Source organism: Lolium perenne, chromosome 7 (genome assembly GCF_019359855.2).
Source record: "Lolium perenne isolate Kyuss_39 chromosome 7, Kyuss_2.0, whole genome shotgun sequence".
Taxonomy (NCBI): Eukaryota; Viridiplantae; Streptophyta; class Magnoliopsida; order Poales; family Poaceae; genus Lolium; species Lolium perenne.
This window is the reverse complement of record NC_067250.2, coordinates 6,210,249-6,230,224: the sequence shown is the minus strand read 5'-3', so window position 1 is coordinate 6,230,224 and position 19,976 is coordinate 6,210,249. Positions and strand designations below refer to the sequence as shown.

At 44.2% G+C, this 19,976-nt stretch overlaps 1 protein-coding gene across 1 annotated transcript; it reads left to right on the top strand.

Annotated features, from left to right (window-relative positions):
* Positions 1 to 17,965: 17,965 nt before the first annotated feature.
* LOC127313848 (bisdemethoxycurcumin synthase) lies at positions 17,966 to 19,366 on the top strand. Its single transcript, XM_051344318.2, has 2 exons — positions 17,966 to 18,222; positions 18,308 to 19,366. Exons 1-2 carry the CDS (start codon positions 18,003 to 18,005, stop codon positions 19,279 to 19,281), a joined length of 1,194 nt encoding a protein of 397 aa, XP_051200278.1. The 5' UTR covers positions 17,966 to 18,002; the 3' UTR covers positions 19,282 to 19,366.
* Positions 19,367 to 19,976: the final 610 nt, after the last annotated feature.

Here is a 19,976-nt window from a genome sequence, read left to right as displayed (position 1 = left end):
ATTAATCACCAACCACTGTATCTCATAATTAAACAGATGGACAGAACTTGGATACTGCATGGACACTTATGTTCCCCTTCATATATAAATGGTGTTCAACCCTTTATGGGGTTTATTAGAGCTCATGAAGGTCACAACCTGGACGTGTATTGCCCGCGCTGCACATGTATGAATGGTGAGAAGAGGCCTCACCCTGTAGTGGCAGATCATTTACACATTTTTGGGATGGACCGCACATATGTTAGGCGGGTTTAGCATGGTGAACCATATAATGATCCTTTAGCAGGAGAAGCAGATCTTGCTCACCTTTGTATGTGTCTTGGCATATGTAGTTAATTATTTATATTGATGCTGCCGCTGTTTCAATCAATAGTTTGCATTGTTGTGCAAGGTTCTGTACTCAAATTTAACTTGTTGCAGATGGATGGACGGGAAGGAGAGAAAAAGCGCTTGCTTCAGGAAACGGGTTTCAGCTCTGGGACATGTGCTGTGCCAGATGAGAAGGTAAATATGTAAAACGGCATTTGTTCAGGTTGCATCCCTTAGATGTTTGTCTAATCGGTTGATGTACTAATTGCAGAAGCATAGAGTTGAAGAGGTCTCTCAGTTTGATGGGAGATTTGAAGATGAATCTCAGTTTGATGCACCTGTGGATGGTACTGATGACGAGCCTTTCATAGACGAAGGTCCTGCACCTGAGATTATCCAGCCTACAGAAGGAGGCCGTGGACCGAGTACACAGCTTTGCGTTGAAGTGGATGCACGCCCGGAGATCATCAGGGGCGTCCGGGTAGTCTCAAGACCACCCAGCCCTGATGCACCTGTGGATGGTACTGATGACGAGCCTCTCATACACGAAGGTCCTGCACCTGAGATTATCCAGCCTACAGAAGGAGGCCGTGGACCGAGTACACAGCTTTGCGTTGAAGAGGATGCACACCCGGAGATCATCAGGGGCGTCCCGGTAGTCTCAGGACCACCCAGCCCTGATGCAAAATGTTGAGCTACTTTATGATTCGTACTCTTATGTTCTGGTGCTGTAGTATGTTATGATTTGTACGCCTTTGGCGCTAGATTAAGCATTCAGTGGATGATCGCGTTGCAAAATTCGACACCCACACAATCAGTTCATCGTATGAGTAGTAGCACAATTACTTCTACAGCGATTCCTGCCAGCGCATTAGTTGGTAGCATGAAACACTTTCAGGTACTCCCCTCTGATTCATATTAATTGACTCAATTCTGTCTAGATATGGATGTATCTAGATGCATTTGTTAACTAGACTAACAAACTTGAGTCGGTTAATATGAATCCGTGTAAACCGCCCAGTCCTCGAGCAGCTAGTTTATTGACTCTGGACTCCAAGCCTCTCGCGGCAAGCCATCGACGAAGCTTTGACCAGATCTTGGCCCGCAATTTTTTGTGTGTGGCGAATAGCAAAGCTTTGACCAGTTCCTCTCGGGATGCAGCATGCCGGTGAGCTTGCACGGTTGCCATGAGCACTTTCCGGCGGAACTTCCTCTTCAGCGCCCTCAAGCCGGCTGGCTGCGAGACAGCACGCGGTGCCTCGAGGTGGACGGAATTCTGGATCTCGGGGCGGGGGTCCGCATCGTCAGGAACGATCTCCAGCGGGTTAACGAGGACATGCATGGCGGCCAGGGGATTTGTTTTTTTTTTTTGGTTTGAGCTTGGGATTTGGGGTTTTTTCGGATAGGGGAGGAGGAACCGAGGAAGAGGAAGGAACAGCCGCGTGCTTGGCGCGTGGCGGTGTGCTTGAATTTCGAATTTTTGTGAAATGTTTCATTTCCCCGCTACAATTCGGGGGTTTCTTGACGCGCCAATGCGTCCCGCCGGGCAGCTTCAAGTGAATTTGGGGTGCCACGCTATGGGCCCTAGTTTCAGTGAGACATGTAATGACTAGTCACATCAGTAAGTTAAGTGTGTAATAAAATATGTTACCCCTCCCCTTTATGTAGCACCCCTTCTCTCCCGATCGAGTGCCGATTGCCGATGGATGCAAGCCGCTAGCTCGATCCCCTCCTTTCGCCTCCACCGTCCAGGCATCCAGCTTGGAGGGGCAAGCTGCATCTAGACCAAGCGGATTAGGTAGGACTAGTAATGTTCTTTCCTTTCTCGAGATCGGTTCTTTTTTCCTCTCCTCGATATCTTGCGCATCTCTTTCCTATTCTGGGCGAAGGGGTGTCTTTCTGGTCACCCTCGAGCTGGGAGTGATTGATGGGGGTGGGGGCGGGGGCTACCTTTGCTTGGATTGGGGTGTTCTTCCTTTATTTGTCGACATTTGCAACCTTTGTAGTTTCTGCTGATCCTCACTGTATCTTTTGTCAGCTTGTACAGGAAAGGTAAGACCTCGGCGGTGGGGGCAATGGAGCGTAAGGCCACCACGCATGTGGGCAGTTGGCTGAGCCTGAGCTGCGTCCCCAGCCCCGCGAAGCAGGTACTCCGTTTGCTTATCCACTCTTTACCTTTTAAGTGTCTCTCTGCATCCTCAATCTGTTCCTGTTCTGGAATATGCTTAAAGTAGCACATGTCTTCAGGTGTTTGTGCGTAAAGCCTCTGTGACACCATGCTCTATATTCTCTGTATCAGGTTGGTACCTCCGGGTTCCGTCTTTGAGGCTATGGGGAACGAGAATAGCGCCCCACTGCTGCGGGAGCATGGCCCGATCTGCGGCACAAGAAGCGAAATGCCACTTTGCCGAGCTGGGCGGGGACCGCCCGAGTAATTTTTTTTAACCAACTTACCATGATGTAGTCTGAATACGATACTCCCTCGGATCCAAATTAATTGACTCAACTATACGTAGATACGGATGTATCTAGATGTGTTTTAGCTCTAGATACTACTGCCTCCATCCCAAAGCTTTGGGCTTATATTATTTTTAGAAAGTCAAACTATACCATGTTTGACTAAGCTTTTACCAAAAATCAGTAACATGCAAAATACAAAATTAATATCATTAAATAGATAATAAAATATATTTTCCTACAGTATCTACACAGTATTATATTTGTTGATAGAATGTTCTAAAATTTTGGTCAAACTTTGCTTGTTTTGATTTCTCAAAAATAAATAAGGCTTAAGCTTTTGGATGGTGGTAGTACATTCATATCTAGACAAAGCTGAGTTAACTAGTTTTTTGTCTGTCCATAGCTAGTGTTCACGCTGCAAAAGGCTAAGAGCATCCACTATATGCATCAGTCTATCTCATACAGTAATTCAATATCAACTTTGAGGTCTGCCTTTTGTTTTGCTATTCATATGCAGACTGAAACTTTAGGGCCTTTACTCAAAAGGAAGATCAAAACTGCGGCTGATCAGGCTGCCAGTATGTTGATGCCGCCCCCATCTTCTAAATGCCTCTACAAGCACAAGGCCACGTGCCAGCTGGGTGGTGATCTTTTAATGAATATGGTATATTTTCTTAATCCACAAAACATGCCTTGATTTTTCTCTGTTTATTGTCGGTTTTTTCTATGCTTGCCAAAAGTTTACAACAACAACAACAACAACCAAGCCTTTCAGTCACAAACAAGTTGGGGTAGGCTAGAGTTGAAACCCATAAGATCTCGAAGCCAAAAGTTTAGAAACACCAAATTCGTTTGCTTACAATCATCATACAGTAATGTTCATCTACTCCAGTTCCCCTAACCCAACAAAAAATGATGTTAATTACGATTTTTAGATTAAAGGAGCACCATTAGGCACTGTTAATTATGACTTTGAGATTAAAATGTCATTTGCAATTGTTAATTACAATTTTGAGACAAATGGTTAGTTTAACCTCGATCTCTTCTGCTCTCCATTTATCCCAACCGAACAAAAATTTAACCATTCCATTCCTCTGAAATGGAACCATTCCATTCCATTCCACGCCGTTTCAGAACCGAACACACCCTTGCATTGTTGTGAACTGTTGTCCATACACGGCCATACCCTTCCACTTACATCCAGCACTATATGCATCAGTCTGTCTCAGAGTCATTCAATATCACTGCTGAGATCTGTTCCCATTCTTATGCAGGCTGAAACTGCTGCGCCTTTACTCAGGTGGATGCAAAATGAGGCTAATGAGGCTGCTGTGAGGACGATGGTGCCGGCACCATCTTCCGAAAACCTCTACAAGCACGAGGCCATGTGCCAGCTGGGTGGTGACCTTTTAATGAATCTGGTATATTTTCTTAATCCACATACATGATTTCATTATTATCTGTTTAATTACTGTTGGCTTTGTCTAATGCTTACCAAAAGTTCAGAAACACTGCGTTTGCTTACAATCATCATACACTAATTTTTCACTTTTCAGTCTGTCTCATCCAGTATATAAACTGTTGATTTCCATTGGCTTCTTTTGTAATCATTTGCATTGTTGTCGACTGTTCTCTATGCACAACCCTATTCTTCCACTTACACCCGCACTATTTGCATCAGTCTATCTCATAGATTTATTAAATATCAATGATGAGTTCTGTTGCTATTCATATGCAGGATGAAACTTCTGTGCATCTACTCAAATGGATAAAAAATGATCCTGATGAGGCTGCTGTGAAGATGATGGTGCCGCCACCATCTTACGAAAACCTCCTCAAGCACAAGGCCACGGGCCAGCTGGGTGGTACCCTTTTCGATAGCAGGTATATTTTCTAAATCCTCATACATGATTTGATTTTTGTCTGTTTATTGCCGGCTTTGTCTAATGCTTACCAATAGTTCAGAAACACACACACCTATTCTTACACTTACATCCAGCACTATATGCATCAGTGTCTCATAGATTCATTTTATATATCACTGCGATGTCTGTTGCTCTTCAATTTTCATATCTGAGCCCAGAAGCTGCTAACCCTTCATTGGTCAAAAGGATTGCAACTGCTGCTTGATGAGGCATCTGCAGAGGCTGCCACCAAGTTCTTGTCAGCCCCACCTTACGGATGCTTATATAAGCTCAAGTCCAAGGACCAGCCGGGCCGTAACCATCAAGGGTTCGGGTATATTTTCTTAAGCCACATATACATGCCATGATTTATGTACGATATTATCACCGGCTCTGTCTAATGCTTTTTGGAATTCGGAAACACCAAATTAGCATGCTTATATTCATCATACACTAATTTTTCAACTGTTCAGTTTGTAACATAGTGTTATGCACTCGCTTGTCAACATTTGCATTGCTCTGAACTATGCACTTTACACAACCTAATTCTTCCACTTACATTCAGCGCTACGCACCAGTAGTACCTCCCATGTTTCCTTCACCATCCCGATGCCGAGCTTGCGGGAATATGGCGGGCCCATGTACATACCCCGCATATAACACCTCCTATGGATCTATCTACCTTTCTAGTAGCTCCTTCACGAGTTACAGGTATGTATTCTCGGTGGTTTAGCATGAATTGGCATATAGTAAAGTCTTGTTTTTAGTCTTCTGCTTCTTACATTTGTATCAATTTTCACATGCGTTGTACCTTGTGAACTTCGTCCAATGATTAACCAGATGTGTCCGCATGAAGGGTCTTTCACTATGCATGGCAATGGCAAATTGATGAACACCTACACGGTCTATGAGGTGTATGTCTACAAGACGCGGGCCATCACATATTTGTATGGACATGATTGGAGAAAGTTTGCTTTTGACTACGGTGCGAAGAAGGGCGACGAGGCGAGGATCGAAACTCAAACGGGCAGATATACGTAACTGCTACAGAGTTGGAGACACTTCCAAATATATAATATGTAACTTTTTCTACTCATATCTTTTGATAAGCTGTTACGACGATTGTTCTAAACCATTCCCTCTGTTCTAGCTTGCTGGGTTTAACATGATCAAAGCTGCAGATCCCCCGATGGAACATGAGCGGATGTCACAAAGGGCAACCACACCGGCACCGGCACCGGCTTCCCACTCTCTGCATCAGCACCGGTTCTGTACCAGCTCCGTTTCACCCCGCATCTACCCGGCAGTCCCCTACATCGGCATTGGTTCTGTAGAGGCCCCATATACTACACCTGCCCGAGCTCTGCATCAGCACTTTGGTTCCTCTAGCTGCACCGTTCTGCACCTGCCCAACGAGTCTCCTGCATCAGCACCGGTTCCTCTAGAGGCACCGTTCTGCACCTGCCCGGCAGTCTCTGCATCGGCACCAGCTCGTGTACCAGCCTAGGCTCCTGCACCTGCCCGGCCCGGATCACCGAGGTCTCGGCTCATTCTTTGTGGCCACCCGTGTGGTGACCGGGGACGCATCCGAAGGCTATGTTCGTGAGTATATGACAGCATAACTGCTCTTATCTTGATGTCTTCTCTTGCTCAAAGTCTCACATGGTTCGGTGCATTGGTGCCATTGACTAATTTTTGGTGGTATCTCTTGCTTTGAATCAGAAATTGCCTAAAAGTATCTCCAAGGATCTCAATGCTGGCCGAAGGGGCAAGATATCCCACGTCATGGAGAGTGAAGGTCTCACCGTGGAGGGACGGTACTCCGTCAGTCCGACAGATGGCCGCTTGGCTGTTACTTCCAGGTGGAAAAAGTTCATTGACGGTGCCAAACTTCACATTGGATCAAAGTTGAAGGTCAAGATCTTTCGATGCCGCTGTGACATGCTGGTCATAAAGTTCGCGGTTGTCTAGTTCTGTTGCCCCATGAGCCCTTAGCAAATGCATTTGTAGTTATACTTATATAAGGTTATCTTATCTGAACTGCTAATTAATTGTATGGGCGGTAAAACTCTGGCAAGCTTTTGCTCTTAGCAAGTATGTATGTATGATCAGCTATTATGATAACTAATGTTTGTGTTCATCTTAATTTGCATTTCCGTTTTAGAAAAAAACTTAATTTCTATTTTGGCTGACCTGTTAGAGAACTATCAGATTGAACCCACAACATGATTCAAATAGATTCATTACACCGAGCCACATGTCTTGACCTTGCTATACACTACTTCCATTAATCAGTGCAAGAAGGCTTACCCAGTCGCTCAACCATGGCGGTCGAATCCACCTTATCTATCTAGAAATACAACCTTTGCAGAAAGAGGATTTGCGGTATGGGGAGGCTGACATTGGGGACCCATGAGCCAGCAGTGTCGTCAACGTTTTAAAGGTGGCAGGAGATCGAAAGAAAAAATAAGCCAAAAATCAGTTGGTAAACAAATTCAAGAAAAGAAACATTTACCTTTCTGAGAGGATGACATGCGGGACCCATGAGGCAGCAGCATCCTCAACTATTTCAAGGCGGCAGGGGATCAAAAGAAAAAAGGAAATAGCCAGAAATTAATTAGGGTCAAAAATAAATCCATCAAAGGAAACTTTTATTGTTCATAGAGGATGACATGTGGGACCGACTTGCCAGCTGCGTCGTCATAGTTTCAAAGGGGGCAGGGGATCAAAAGAAAAAGGCAAATAGCCAGAAATTAGGGGAAAAAAATAAATCCAACAAAGGAAACTTTTATTGTTCATAGAGGATGACATGCGGGACCCATGAGCCAGCAGCTTCCTCAACGTTTCAAAGGCGGCATGAGATGGAAAGAAAAAGGCAAGTTACATAATATCGGGAGCCAAAAAAAATCCAAGAAAAGAACCTTTATTGTACATAGAGGATGACATGCGGGTCCCATGTTGAAGCAGCGGTCTCAACGCTTCCAAGGCGGCAGCGGACCGAAAGGAAATTGAAGTAGCCCGAAATCGGGCTGTGAAAAAAAATCCAAGAAAAGAAAGATTTCAATTCGGCTGTATCTGGACATACGGGCCTTCGAACTATCCTGCTGGGCCTTTTGACTCGTACAATTTCAGCTCACTCCAAAACAGGAAAGGTCGGATTTTTCTCAAAAAAAAACAGGAAAGTCCTATGCTTCGCAAAAACAAAAAACAAGGAGATTCAACATATAAGTTTGTTTATGTAGATATAAAGATTTAATTTATCCGTTTGCAATAGCTCAGAGCGAAATACAACGTTTATTGTCTGCAAAATAAAATATCACATGTTTCTTGTACGGGGAGGCTGACATCGGGGACCCATGAGCCAGCAGCGTCGTCAACGTTTCAAAGGCGGCAGGGATCGAAAATAAAAAAAGCCAAAAATCAGTTGGTAAAAATTCAAGAAAAGAAAACATTTATCGTTACGAGAGGATGACATGCGGGACCCATGAGGCAGCAGCATCCTCAACGTTTCAAAGTCGGCATGAGATCGAAAGAAAAAGCCAAGTGACATACTATTAGGAGCCAAAAATAATCCAAGAAAAGAAACTTTATTGTACATAGAGGATGACATGCGGGTCCCATTTTGTAGCGACGGTCTCAACGTTTCCAAGGCGGCACAGGACCAAAAGAAAAATGAGGCAGCAGCATTCTCAACAATTCCAAGGCGGCAGGGGATCAAAAGAAAAAAAGGAAATAGCCAGAAATTAATTAGGGGTCAAAAATAAATCCACCAAAGGAAACTTTTATTGTTCATAGAGGATGACATGTGGGACCGACCTGCCAACAGCGTCCTCATCGTTTCAAAGGGGGCAGGGGATCAAAAGAAAAAGGCAAATAGCCAGAAATTAGGGGTCAAAAATAACTCCAAGAAAGGAAACTTTTATTGTTCGTAGAGGATGACATGCGGGACCCATGAGCCAGCAGCTTACTCAACGTTTCAAAGGTGGCATGAGATCGAAAGAAAAAGGCAAGTGACCAAATATCAGGAGCCAAAAATAATCCAAGATTTATTGTACATAGAGGATGACATGGGGGTCCCATTTTGCAGACGGTCTCAATGTTTCTAATGCGGCTTGAGATCAAAAGAAAAAGAAAGTAGCTAGTAATTAGGGGTGAAAAAATCCAAGAAAAGAAAGTTGATGGACATAGAGGATGACATGCGGGTCCCTTGAGCCAACAGCTTACTCAACGTTTCAAAGGGGGTAGGGGATCAAAAGAAAAAGGCAAGCCAAAAATCAGAGGGTGAAAAAAAATCCAACAAAGGAAACTTTTATAGCACATAGAGGATGACATGCGGGTCCCATGAGCCAGCAGGTTCCTCAACGTTTCAAACGTGGCATGAGATCGAAAGAAAAAGCCAAGTGACTAAATATGAGGTGCCAAAAAAAAATCCAAGAAAAGAAAGTTGATTGATCAAAGAGGATGAAATGCGGGTCCCATTTAGGCTGCAGCGGTCTCACTGCATTTGAGAGGCGGCGGGGATCGAAAGAAAAAGGCAAGTGACCAAAATATCAGGAGCCAAAAATAATACAATAAATGAAAGTTTTATTGTCCATAGAGGATGACATGCGGGTCCCATTTTGCAGCAGCGGTATCACCGTTTGAGAGGCGGCAGGGGATCGAAAGAAAAAGGCAAGTGACCAAATATGAGGTGCCAAAAAAAAATCCAAGAAAAGAAAGTTTTATAGTACATAGAGGATGACATGCGGGTCCCATTTAGCAGCAGCGGTATCACCGTTTGAGAGGCGGCAGGGGATCGAAAGAAAAAGGCAAGTGACCAAATATGAGGTGCCAAAAAAATCCAAGAAAAGAAAGTTTTATAGTACATAGAGGATGACATGCGGGTCCCATTTAGCAGCAGCGTTATCACCGTTTGAGAGGCGGCAGGGGATCGAAAAAAAAGGCAAGTGACCAAATATGAGGTGCCAAAAAAAACTCCAAGAAAAGAAAGTTGATTGCACATAGAGGATGACATGCGGGTCCCATTTAGCAGCAGCGGTCTCAACGTTTCCAAGGCGGCAAGGGATCAAAAGAAAAAGGAAGTAGCCAGAAATCAGGGGGTAAAAAAAAATCCAAGAATAGAAAGAATTTTGGTTCATAGAGGATGACATGCGGGACCCATGATCCTGCATCGTAAACGGCTCGATCGGAGAACGTTGAACGAGATGGCGCGATCGAGAAAAAAAACAATGCCAGAGAGGCTGCCATCTGGGCCCTACATCCCTCGGCGGTGCGGATTTGCGTTGACTCGGCCGGCGAACCCGATATTTCGAGATGCACCACGTCCCGGGCCACCATACGCGATGTTTTGGCCGCTTTCGTCGGGCTAGGTGGCCTCAAAAACGAGAAAAAAAAAGTTTTGACATGCACCACGGAGGGACCCAAAATCGTCGGCCATGGTACACCAGCAACCACGGCGCGACTTCAACTTCGTCGGCCATGGCAACTTTTCTTGTAGTGTACCAAAACCAGGGGGCATGTGTTATCACCAGATTTTAACCAAGTCCGGAGATGGAACGTGATCGAAGAAGGGCTTAGAGGGCATGCATACGAAGTGTCTCTGAACCGGCCTTGTGCGTGAATTTGGGCTAGACTGCCCGTGTATTTGTATATTACGGTAGATTTAGAATTAAGAGATAAAGTTTAGTCGTACACAGCTAGGTTTATTCCTAAGTTAGAAAGTCCGCGGACTATAAATATGTACCTAGGGTTATTGAGAAAGGAGGACGATCACGTTCACAACAAACCAATCTAGGCGCATCGCCACCCCTTGTTTCGAGGGTTTCTCCCGGGTAAGCAACATGCTGCCTAGGCAGTATCAGTTTATTCGTTGTTGGTGTTGCTCGTGCTGAAGCCTTTTTGATGGCGAGCAACACCCTTATCGTAGATGTTTTGGGGCTTACATCGATGCTTTTATGATATGCTTGCTTAGCTACGCTGCCCCTCAATATCTAGCTACCCTTACACCTATCTTGGGTGTAAGGGCAGCATCTTGCTTAATCTTTGTTTAGTAGATCCGATCTGTTATAGTTGCTCCTTGTACTACAAGGATTAGTTTGATATCTGCATGGTTACGCCTTGCAAACGGGTTGAACGATCCGGTAGTGCGTAAGGTGTGGTTTATTAAGCCCTAGAGGGATTGTTTCGGGGATCAACTTCATGTTGGTTTTTAGGCCTCTTTAGGGCTGGTTTTCCATCATCTTACGTATCTGCTAGGCTCAATTACGTGTAGGATGTTCCGGTTATGTGGTGAAAACCCTAGACTGTCGTAGATTGGTTTAGCTTGATATTGATAAAGCAGGATCCCCATGTCATCGTAAATCCAACGTGGATCATGGGGCAATCGGCTCCTTGAGCCGATCCACAGAATAACCTAAGAGCCGATTGGGGCTCGTATTTAATGTTTACGTGTTTACCATGCAGGAAACTAATCGAAGCAATCCATCACCTTCCTGACCAGGTATAGGTCAGGTGGCACGCCCTCGCAACCGCCAGGACGTGTGCTGGAGCATTGCGGGCCGTTGCCCGAGGGACCAGGATCCACCAGCAGTCCTGGGAGCCTCCCGGCTCTACGTGTTGCCCGTCGCTGCTCGCCGGTGGGTTTTGGTAGGCAACAAGAGAGAATTAAAAAACCCATGGAACTTTGTTTGCAAAATAGTTGTAGCAATGTTATTAGCATGAACTCTTTGAACACTATTATTGCTAATGCTATGGAAGAATTTAAGCTTGGGGAAGCTGGTTGTGATATTTTTAGTCCCCAAGTTTTGAGGAGAAAATTTTCTTTGATGATACTTTGCCTCCCATTTATGATGATTATAATGATAGTAGTATTTTGGTGCCATCTACTATGGAGGATAAAGTTTATTATGATTATACCATGCCTGCAATTTATGATGATTACAATGATGGTTGTGATAGTTTTACTCCCACTATTACTAATAAAAATGACTATGCTTATGTGGAGAGTAATAATTGTATGCATGTAGCTCATGATAAGAATGTTTCATGTGATAGTTATATTGTTGAGTTTGTTCATGATGCTACTGAAAGTTATTATGAGAGAGGGAAACATGGTTATATGCATCTTAATAATATAAAGTTTCCCCTCTTTATGTTGAGAATCTTGAAATTGCGCTTGTGTTGCCTTTCTATGCTTATTGCGTTATGCTTACATGACTTGTTTATTTACAAGATTCCTTTTCATAGGAAGTGGGTTAGACTTAAAAGTGTTTCTTATTTGCTTTTGATGCTCTCTTTTGCTTCAACTCTTATTTCTTGCGAGAGCATCGTTAAAATTACTGAGCCCATCTTAATGGCTATAAAGAAAGCACTTCTTGGGAGATAACCCATGTTTTATTTTGCTACTGTTTTATTGTGTCTTGGAAGTTGTTACTACTGTAGCAACCTCTCCTTATCTTTATTTTATTGCATTGTTGTGCCAAGTAAAGTCTTTGATAGTAAAGTTGATACTAGATTTGGATTCCTGCGCAGGAACAGATTTTTAGCTGTCACGAATTTGAGTAGATCTCTCTGTAGGAGACTCTAAAAATTCTGCCAAAATTCATGCGTATTCCTCAGATATGTACGCAACTTTCATGAAATTTCAGCTTCTTCATCTGAGCTTGTTAAGTGCCGCAAAAAAAATCGTCTTTACGGACTGTTCTGTTTTGACAGATTCTGCCTTTTATTTCACATTGCCTCTTTTACTGTGTTGAGTGGATTTCTTTGCTCCATTAAATTTCAGTAACCTTGGGTAATGTCCAGAAGTGTTGGGAATGATTGTGTCCTCTCTGAACATGTGAATTTTTTATTATGCACTAACCCTCTAATGAGATTGTTTTGAGTTTGGTGTGGAGGAAGTTTTCAAGGATGAAGAGAGGAGGATGATATAATACGATCAAGAAGAGTGAAAAGTCTAAGCTTGGGGATGCCCCCGTGGTTCATCCCTGCATATTTCAAGAAGACTCATGCATCTAAGCTTGGGGATGCCCAAGGCATCCCCTTCTTCATCGACAACTTATCAGGTCACCTCTAGTGAAACTATATTTTTATTCCGTCACATCTTATGTGCTTTACTTGGAGCGTCTGTGTGCTTTTATTTTTGTTTGTGTTTGAATAAATTCGGATCCTAGCAATCCATGTGTGGGAGAGAGACACGCTCCGCTGTTTCATATTGAACACTGGTGTTCTTATCTTTACTTTTAATGTTCATGGCGAAGGTTGAAAACCGCTTCGTTCATTGCTACTTGGTTGGAAACAGAAAATGCTTCATGTGGTAATTGGTATATTGTCTTGAATAATTTGATACTTGGCAATTGTTTTGAGTTCTCAAGTAGATCATGTTTAAGCTCTTGCATCATGTAGTTTAAACCTATTAATGAAGAACTACCATAGAGCTTGTTGAAATTTGGTTTGCATGATTGGTCTCCCTAAAGTCTAGATATTTTCTGGTAAAAGTGTTTGAACAACAAGGAGACAGTGTAGAGTCTTATAATGCTTGCAATATGTTCTTATGTAAGTTTTGCTGCCGGTTCATACTTGTGTTTGCTTCAAACAATCTTGCTAGCCAAAGCCTTGTACTGAGAGGGAATGCTTCTCGTGCATCCAAAACCTTGAGCCAAAACCCATGCCATTTGTGTCCACCATACCTACCTACTATGTGGTATTTCTCTGCCATTCCAAAGTAAATTATTTGCGTGCTACCTTTAAAATTTTATTCCTTGTCTTTGCAATACATAGCTCATGGGAAAGTAGCCTAAAAAAACTATTGTGGTGATGAATATGTCGCTTATGTATCTTATTTCTTATAAGTTGCTTGTTGAGCGGTAACCATGTTTCTGGGGACGCCATCAACTGTTACACCTTTGTTGAATATCATGTGAGTTGCTATGCATGTTCGTCTTGTCTGAAGTAAGGGTGATTTATCATGATTAAATGGTTTGAGTATGCATATTGTTAGAGAAGAACATTGGGCCGCCAACCAAAGCCATGTATCATGGTGGAAGTTTCAGTTTGGACACTAATCCTCAATCTCTTATGAGAATATTATCTGTTGTTGAATGCTTAAGCATTAAAGAGGAGTCCATTATCTGTTTTCTATGTTGTCCCGGTATGGATGTCCTCAAGTTGAGATTTATCAAAAACGAGAAATCAAATGCGATCTATCTCCTTGGACCTTTGTACAGGTGGCATAGAGGTACCCCTTTGTGACACTTGGTTGAAACATATGTAATGCAATGATAATCCATGGAAATCCGAGCTAATTTGGACAAGGTGCGGGCACTATTGGTATTCGATGCATGAGGCTTGCAACTTATAGGAGGTTTTATGCATAACACATATGAATTATTACTACCGTTGACAAAATTGTTTCCATGTTTTCGAAATAAAAGCTCTAGCACATGAGTAATCCCTGCTTCCCTCTGCGAAGGGCCCTTCTTTTACTTTATGTTGAGTCAGTTTACCTACTTCCTTCTATCTTAGAAGCAAACACTTGTGTCAACTGTGTGCATTGATTCTTACATACTTGCTTATTTGCATTCATCATATTACTTTGTATTGACAATTATCCATGAGATAAACATGTTGAAGTTGAAAGCAACTGCTGAAACTTATATCTTCCTTTGTGTTGCCTCAAAACCTTCTACTAAGAATCTATTGCTTTATGAGTTAACTCCTATGCAAGACTTATTGATGGTTGTCTTGAAAGTACTATTCATGAAAAGTCTTTGCTATATGATCAGTTGTTTAGTCATTATCTTTACCATTGCTTTGAATCACTTCATTCATCTCATATGCTTTACAATGGTATTGATCAAGATTATGATAGTAGCATGTCACTTCAGAAATTATCCTTGTTATCGTTTACCTACTCGAGGGCGAGTAGGAACTAAGCTTGGGGATGCTTGATACGTCTCCAACGTATCTATAATTTCAGATGTTCCATGCTTATATTATACCAATTGCTACATATTTTATATGCACTTTATATCATATTATGGCATTTATTGGACTAACCTATTAACAACATGCCACAGTGCCAGTTTCTGCTTATTATGTCTGTTTATTGCAGAAAAGGGCCAAAAACCAAAGTGCTCGGAAAAATCCAGAAAAATCACAGAAATTCTATTTCGCCAGAAGACTCACGGAGCCAGAAGGGCCAGGCCAGAGGAGGCCCAGGGCCTCCTCCCGATCAGCCGGCGCGGCCAGGAGGGGGGCCGCCCTACCCTATGGTGTGGGCCCCTCGGGACTCCACCGACGCTGCCCTTTCGCCTATATAATCCCTCGCGACGCGAAACCCTGAATCAATCCATCATACTCCAGAAAGACTCCAGGGGCGCCGCCGCCATCGCGAAACTCCGTTTCGGGGGACAGAAGTCTCTGTTCCGGCACGCCGTCGGGACGGGGAATTACCCCCGGAGTCATCTCCATCGACACCACCGCCATCTTCATCGCCGTTGCTGTCTCCCATGATGAGGAGGGAGTAGTTCTCCCCCGAGGTTGAGGGCTCTACCGGTAGCTATGTGGTTCATCTCTCTCTCCCATGGTGTGATCTTTATGTAATCATGAGCTTTGTATCACTATTAATCTATGTGCTACTCTAGTGATGTTATTAAAGTAGTCTATTCCTCCTCCATGATGTAAAGGTGACAGTGTGTGCATCATGTAGTACTTGGCGTAGGTTATGATTGTAATCTCTTGTAGATTATGAAGTTAACTATTACTATGATAGTATTGATGCGATCTATTCCCCCTTTCATAACTATTGGTGACAGTGTGTATGCTATGTTAGTACTCGGTCTAAATTGCAACGGTCTATTATGCACTCTAGAGGTTACTTTAATATGAACTCCGGATTCACTCTCCACGGTGTGATGGTGACAGTGTGTGCGTCGTGTGTGATTCCTTTATGAAGTTGTGGAGCTTGTTTACTCCGGCTTGAGGGTGCTCTTGTAGCCCTACACAATGAATGGTGTTTGTTATCCAACAAGAGAGTGTTTGAAAGTAGCACAAGTGAAGAGAAGTTATTTATTTATGTGATCATTGTTGAGAGTGTCCACTAGTGAAAGTATGATCCCTAGGCCTTGTTTCCAAATATCGAATCACCGTTTATTTACTGTTCTACTGCATGTTTACTTGCTGCCATATTTATTTCAGATTGTTATTACCACTCATATTCATCCATATCACTTGCATTTTACTATCTCTTCGCCGAACTAGTGCACCTATACATCTGACAAGTGTATTAGGTGTGTTGGGGACACAAGAGACTTCTTGTATCTTAATTGCAGGGTTGCTTGAGAGGGATATCTTTGACCTCTACCTCCCTGAGTTCGATAAACCTTGGGTGATTCACTTAAGAGAAACTTGTTGCTGTTCTACAAACCTCTGCTCTTGGAGGCCCAACACTGTCTACAGGAATAGAAGCGTGCGTAGATATCAGTAATACAAATGGGATGTGAACATTCCTTCCTTCCAGATAGTTTTCCACACATATTTCTCAGAATCATTGAGGTGCACAGTGGTTAGGAAATTTTGCATGCTAATATATTCATCATATGCCTGTTGTGAGAGAGGTAGATAAAAAAGAGTTGATCTATCTTCACAGTGAACCACTTTCTTAACAGAGAGCAATGTGTCTAAAGCAAAGGAGTGTAACCTTGGTAATTGCTTCGAAGGCACAATACCATTCCAAGTATCATTCCAGAATAGAATAGAATCTCCACAGCCAGCCCTTGCATTACATACTGCTCTATATTAATCCACCAATTTCATAATGTCTCTCCACCAGAAAGATCCACATAAATTTGTTGCCTGTGGTACTCCATTTGGACAATAATTCCAGACTAAGTTCACCATAGGAATCTCTTCTTTATTATAAAATTTATGGAAATGTTTCATAAGAAGAGCTTCATTCTGCTTTTTGAAATTAAGAATTCCCAAACCACCTTTTTCCTTAGGTTTACAGATCATATCCCAGGCAGCAAGAGATTTTCCTTTTGAATCTGGTTTCCTGTCACTCTAGAGACAATGCCTAATAATTCTATTGAGTTGCTTTATTATTCCAGGGGGAATATCCAAAGAGCACATAAAGAAAATGGGCATAGAGCTCAGGCAAGATCTTATAAGCTGCAATCTCCCTCCATAGGCTAGAAAAGTAGAAGTGGCCACCAACCTCCTTTCCAATCTATCCACTAAAGGCATTAAGTCCTGAATCTTTGGTCTAGTAGTTCCCAAAAGGAAGTCCAAGATAAGTGAAAGGCATTCCTTGTACATTGCAACCAAAAGCTTGTGCCAGACTAGTTGCTTGGTCATAAGAAATATTGATTGGAAGCAGACACGATTTATGATAGTTGACAAACAAACCAGTAGACCTGCTAAAATTATCCAAAGCCTCCTTGAGCACCAGTAACTGACTACTATCAGCTTGCATGATTAACAGAGTGTCATCAACATACTGCAATATTGCGAAATCTGGATCACCAGTAATAATAGGTAACTGAAGAAGATTATTGTGCAAGAGATCATTAACCACTGATTGCAGCACATCTCCTCCTAGCACATATAAAAGTGGAAAGAGTGGATCTCCCTACCTCACCCCCCTTTTACACTTAAATTGCTTCCCTGGGACTTCATTTAGCAGGATACAAGAAGAAGCAGATCTTAGGAAATCCTTTACCCATCTTAGCCACTGTTCATTAAAACCCTTACATCTCAAAATCTGCAACAACGCCTCATGTTCAATAGTATCAAAAGCTTTTTCGAAGTCCAACTTCAGAATGATGCAAGGTGCTCTAGAAGGCTTTTACAACGGACAAGGTGTTTCTGCACCCGGATGCACATGCACCCTTTATTTGAAATGTATTATAAACATATTTTAAAATGTCAAAAATACAAGAAAAAAATTCTCGTGTATACTTGAGTTCTTGACATGCTACATGCTCACAAATCTGTTTCACCAAAAAACCAACATGTTGTGTGCCCACAGGGCACAAAAAGTATCAGCTTTATGTACAGTTTACTTGCGCACATAGAACATATCCCTCTACATATAAATTATTTTTCTATTTTTTAAAAAAAATTTAAAATATGTTTTGTACGTACATACCGGGTGTATACGTGGCTGGGATCAGTTTTCAGTTTCCGCTTTACAAGCTTATTCTAGTCTTGCATATTGTGCGAGAGGCGACGGGAGCATGCCCTATAAAATCCGGCCGGGTCCTCGCGAAATCATACACTAGATACTAGCCAGTTTCTCTTCACATCCTCCACGTACGAGCTAGACCGAAGATGGCGTTGCTTGGAAACCTAACTGCTAGCCCCGCGGGAGTGGCCACCGTCCTCCGCCAGATGCGGCACGCGCAGCGCGCTGACGGCCCTGCGTCCGTCCTGGCCGTCGGAACGGCGAACCCGCCCAACTGCGTCCGGCAGGACGAGTACGCCGACTACTACTTCCGCGTCACCCACACAGAGCACCTCACCAAGCTCAAATCCAAGCTCAACAGAATCTGTAATTAAGCTAGTTTCTTCCTCACAAATGAAGAGAAATGCACGCTCACTTGCTTCCATTCCGTCCTTATAACACTTTTTCTCAGGTCACAAATCGGCCATCAAGAAGCGCTACTTCTACCACGACGAGGAGCTGCTGCAGCAGCACCCGGAGTTCCTGGACCGCGCGCTGCCATCTCTAGATGCCCGGATGGACATCGCAGCCACCGCCGTTCCCGAGCTCGCTGCCGCGGCCGCGCGCAAGGCTATGGACGAGTGGGGCCGCCCGGCTGCCGACATCACCCACCTCGTCGTCAGCACCTACTCCGGCGCCCACATGCCAGGCGCCGACCTCCGCCTGGCCTCCCTCCTCGGCCTCGACCCGTCCGTCCGCCGCACCATGATCTACTTCAACGGCTGCTCCAGCGGCTCCGCGGCCCTGCGCGCCGCCAAGGACATCGCCGAGAACAACCGCGGCGCCCGCGTCCTCGTCGTCTGCGCCGAGCTCGCCCTCATCCACTTCCGCGCCCCCGACGAGGCCCACATCGACACCATCATCCTACAGGCCTTGTTCGGCGACGGGGCGGGCGCCGTGATCGTCGGAGCCGAGCCTGACAGCTCCGACGAGCGCCCGGTTTTCGAGATGGTGGCTGCCTCGCAGACCGTGATACCTGAGAGTAACCACGCCGCGGTGGGAAGGCTCACGGAACACGGGCTCGTCTTCAACCCTTCCTTTGAGATGCCGGCGCTCATCCTGGAAAACATAGAGCAGACCATGGCCGACGCGCTCGGGCCGCTCGGCTTGAGCGGGAACTGGAACGACCTTTTCTGGGCGGTGCATCCCGGCGGGAAGGCGATCTTGGACAGCGTAGAGGCGGGGCTACGGCTGGAGCCCACGAAGCTGGCGGCAAGCCGACACGTACTGAGTGAGTACGGGAATATGTCAGGGGCGACAGTGATCTTTGTGCTCGACGAGATCCGGCGGCAGCAATCACTGGGGGATCATGGTATGGGTGTACTGCTTGGGCTCGGACCGGGGGTGACGGTTGAGACCATGGTGTTGCACGCCACTGGTGGCTAAATTTACACTTGGCTTTTTCAAAAAGGAATGTTAATGTTCCGGCCTCTCTCATCTTCGAATGCACACAGCCAGTTCTGTTAATAAAGATCGCACTCCGGTAATATACTTTGACTAAGTTTTTTGAGAAAACTATCTACATCTACCATACCAAATATATACCATATGAAAATATACATCGTGGGGAATATAATGGTATTGATTTGGTATTCCAGATGTTGATATATTTTGGTACATACTTGGTCAAACTTTATGCCATTTGACTTTTGAAAATTCTTATACGCACTACATTTTGGCTAGGAGGGACATAAGCAGCAAGGTTGTGGTTAGGTCGTGCGATTCTTTCGGAACATGCAACTCCTCAAGAAGGAGGTTGCATACACGCACCGTCGTCAATACCACCTCGTGAAGGTCGGGTTGAGCTGTCGTTGCCTAATCGATGGTACCTCGGAGGAGGGATCCTCACGAGGGGGAGAAGAAGCAGGGGCCATAGGGCGGAGAGCACTCGGGACGGTGGTGCACGATTTACCCAGCTTCGGAACACCTGCTCGAGGACAGGGCCTACTGCTGCTTGTCTGAAATTATCTGGGCGCTTTCGCGATGTTACAATGAGTTGTTGTCTTGCCTCTAGGGCTCCGTGTACGCCAATGATCCGCCCTTCCATCTATATCGTACCGGATCCGGGTCCCTTAATGGGC

Excerpts from the sequence above, each read along its gene's own strand:
- LOC127313848 (XM_051344318.2), top strand. The coding sequence starts at position 18,003 with ATGGCGTTGCTTGGAAACCTAACTGCTAGCCCCGCGGGAGTGGCCACC. Across the intron at positions 18,223-18,307 it reads ATCCAAGCTCAACAGAATCT|GTCACAAATCGGCCATCAAG; the intron begins GTAATTAAGCTA and ends ACTTTTTCTCAG.